At 52.3% G+C, this 745-nt stretch overlaps 1 protein-coding gene across 1 annotated transcript; it reads left to right on the forward strand.

Annotated features, from left to right (window-relative positions):
* Window positions 1-18: 18 nt before the first annotated feature.
* Window positions 19-482, forward strand: PFDN6 (prefoldin subunit 6; the record flags this gene model as incomplete). Its single annotated transcript, XM_009074918.1, has 3 exons — window positions 19-93; window positions 188-312; window positions 383-482. Coding segments are annotated over 3 exons (300 nt in total), but the record flags the coding sequence as incomplete, so codon positions are not given.
* Between the last annotated feature and the right edge of the window lie 263 nt (window positions 483-745).

Genomic DNA, 745 nt, shown 5'->3' on the forward strand with positions numbered 1-745 from the left:
CAATTTTTGGGGTCCCTCCCAGAGCTGGGCAGAGCTGTGGCTGCAAGGCAGAAACTGGAGACACAACTCACAGAGAACAACATCGTCCAGGAGGTGAGAACCTCCAAAATCAGTCCTGGGGCCCCAAAAAGCAGCCCTGGGACCCCTTAATCCCCCCGAATTCCCTCTGACCCCCCCAAAATTCCAGGAGCTGAACCTCTTGGACTCCTCCAACACCATTTTCAAGCTCCTGGGCCCAGTTCTAGTCAAACAAGACTTGGAAGAAGCCAAAACCACCGTGGGAAAACGCTTGGAATACATCTCTGGAGAAATGTAAGTGGGTTTTAGAGGGGTTTGAACCCCCCAAAAAAAGAGGTTTTTCACCCCAAAATTGCCTCCCTAGGAAACGTTACGAGCAGCAGATGCAGGAGCTGGAGAGACGCTCGGAGCAGCAACGGGAGGTGCTGGGGAAGCTCCAACAGGAGCTTCAGGGCAAATCTTGAGCACCCCAAGGATTTAGGGGATCCCTTGACCTTCCTTAGCCCCCCCAGACCCTCCTGGCACCCCAAAATCCCCATTAAAATGGGACAAAATGGTGATTTTTTTTTTTGTTTTTTTTGCTTCTTAGTGGCTTTTTATTAGGGGTTTGGGGAATCTTGAGCTCCAGGTGATGCCACCAGAGCCCAAGGGTGTCCCCAGCTCCTTACTGGTGTCCCCAGGGATGTCACTGGTCCCGTTTGATGTCCCCAGTGCCCTCCTTGATGTC

The sequence above is a fragment of the Acanthisitta chloris genome, unplaced genomic scaffold (assembly GCF_000695815.1).
Source record: "Acanthisitta chloris isolate BGI_N310 unplaced genomic scaffold, ASM69581v1 scaffold19195, whole genome shotgun sequence".
Lineage (NCBI taxonomy): Eukaryota > Metazoa > Chordata > Aves > Passeriformes > Acanthisittidae > Acanthisitta > Acanthisitta chloris.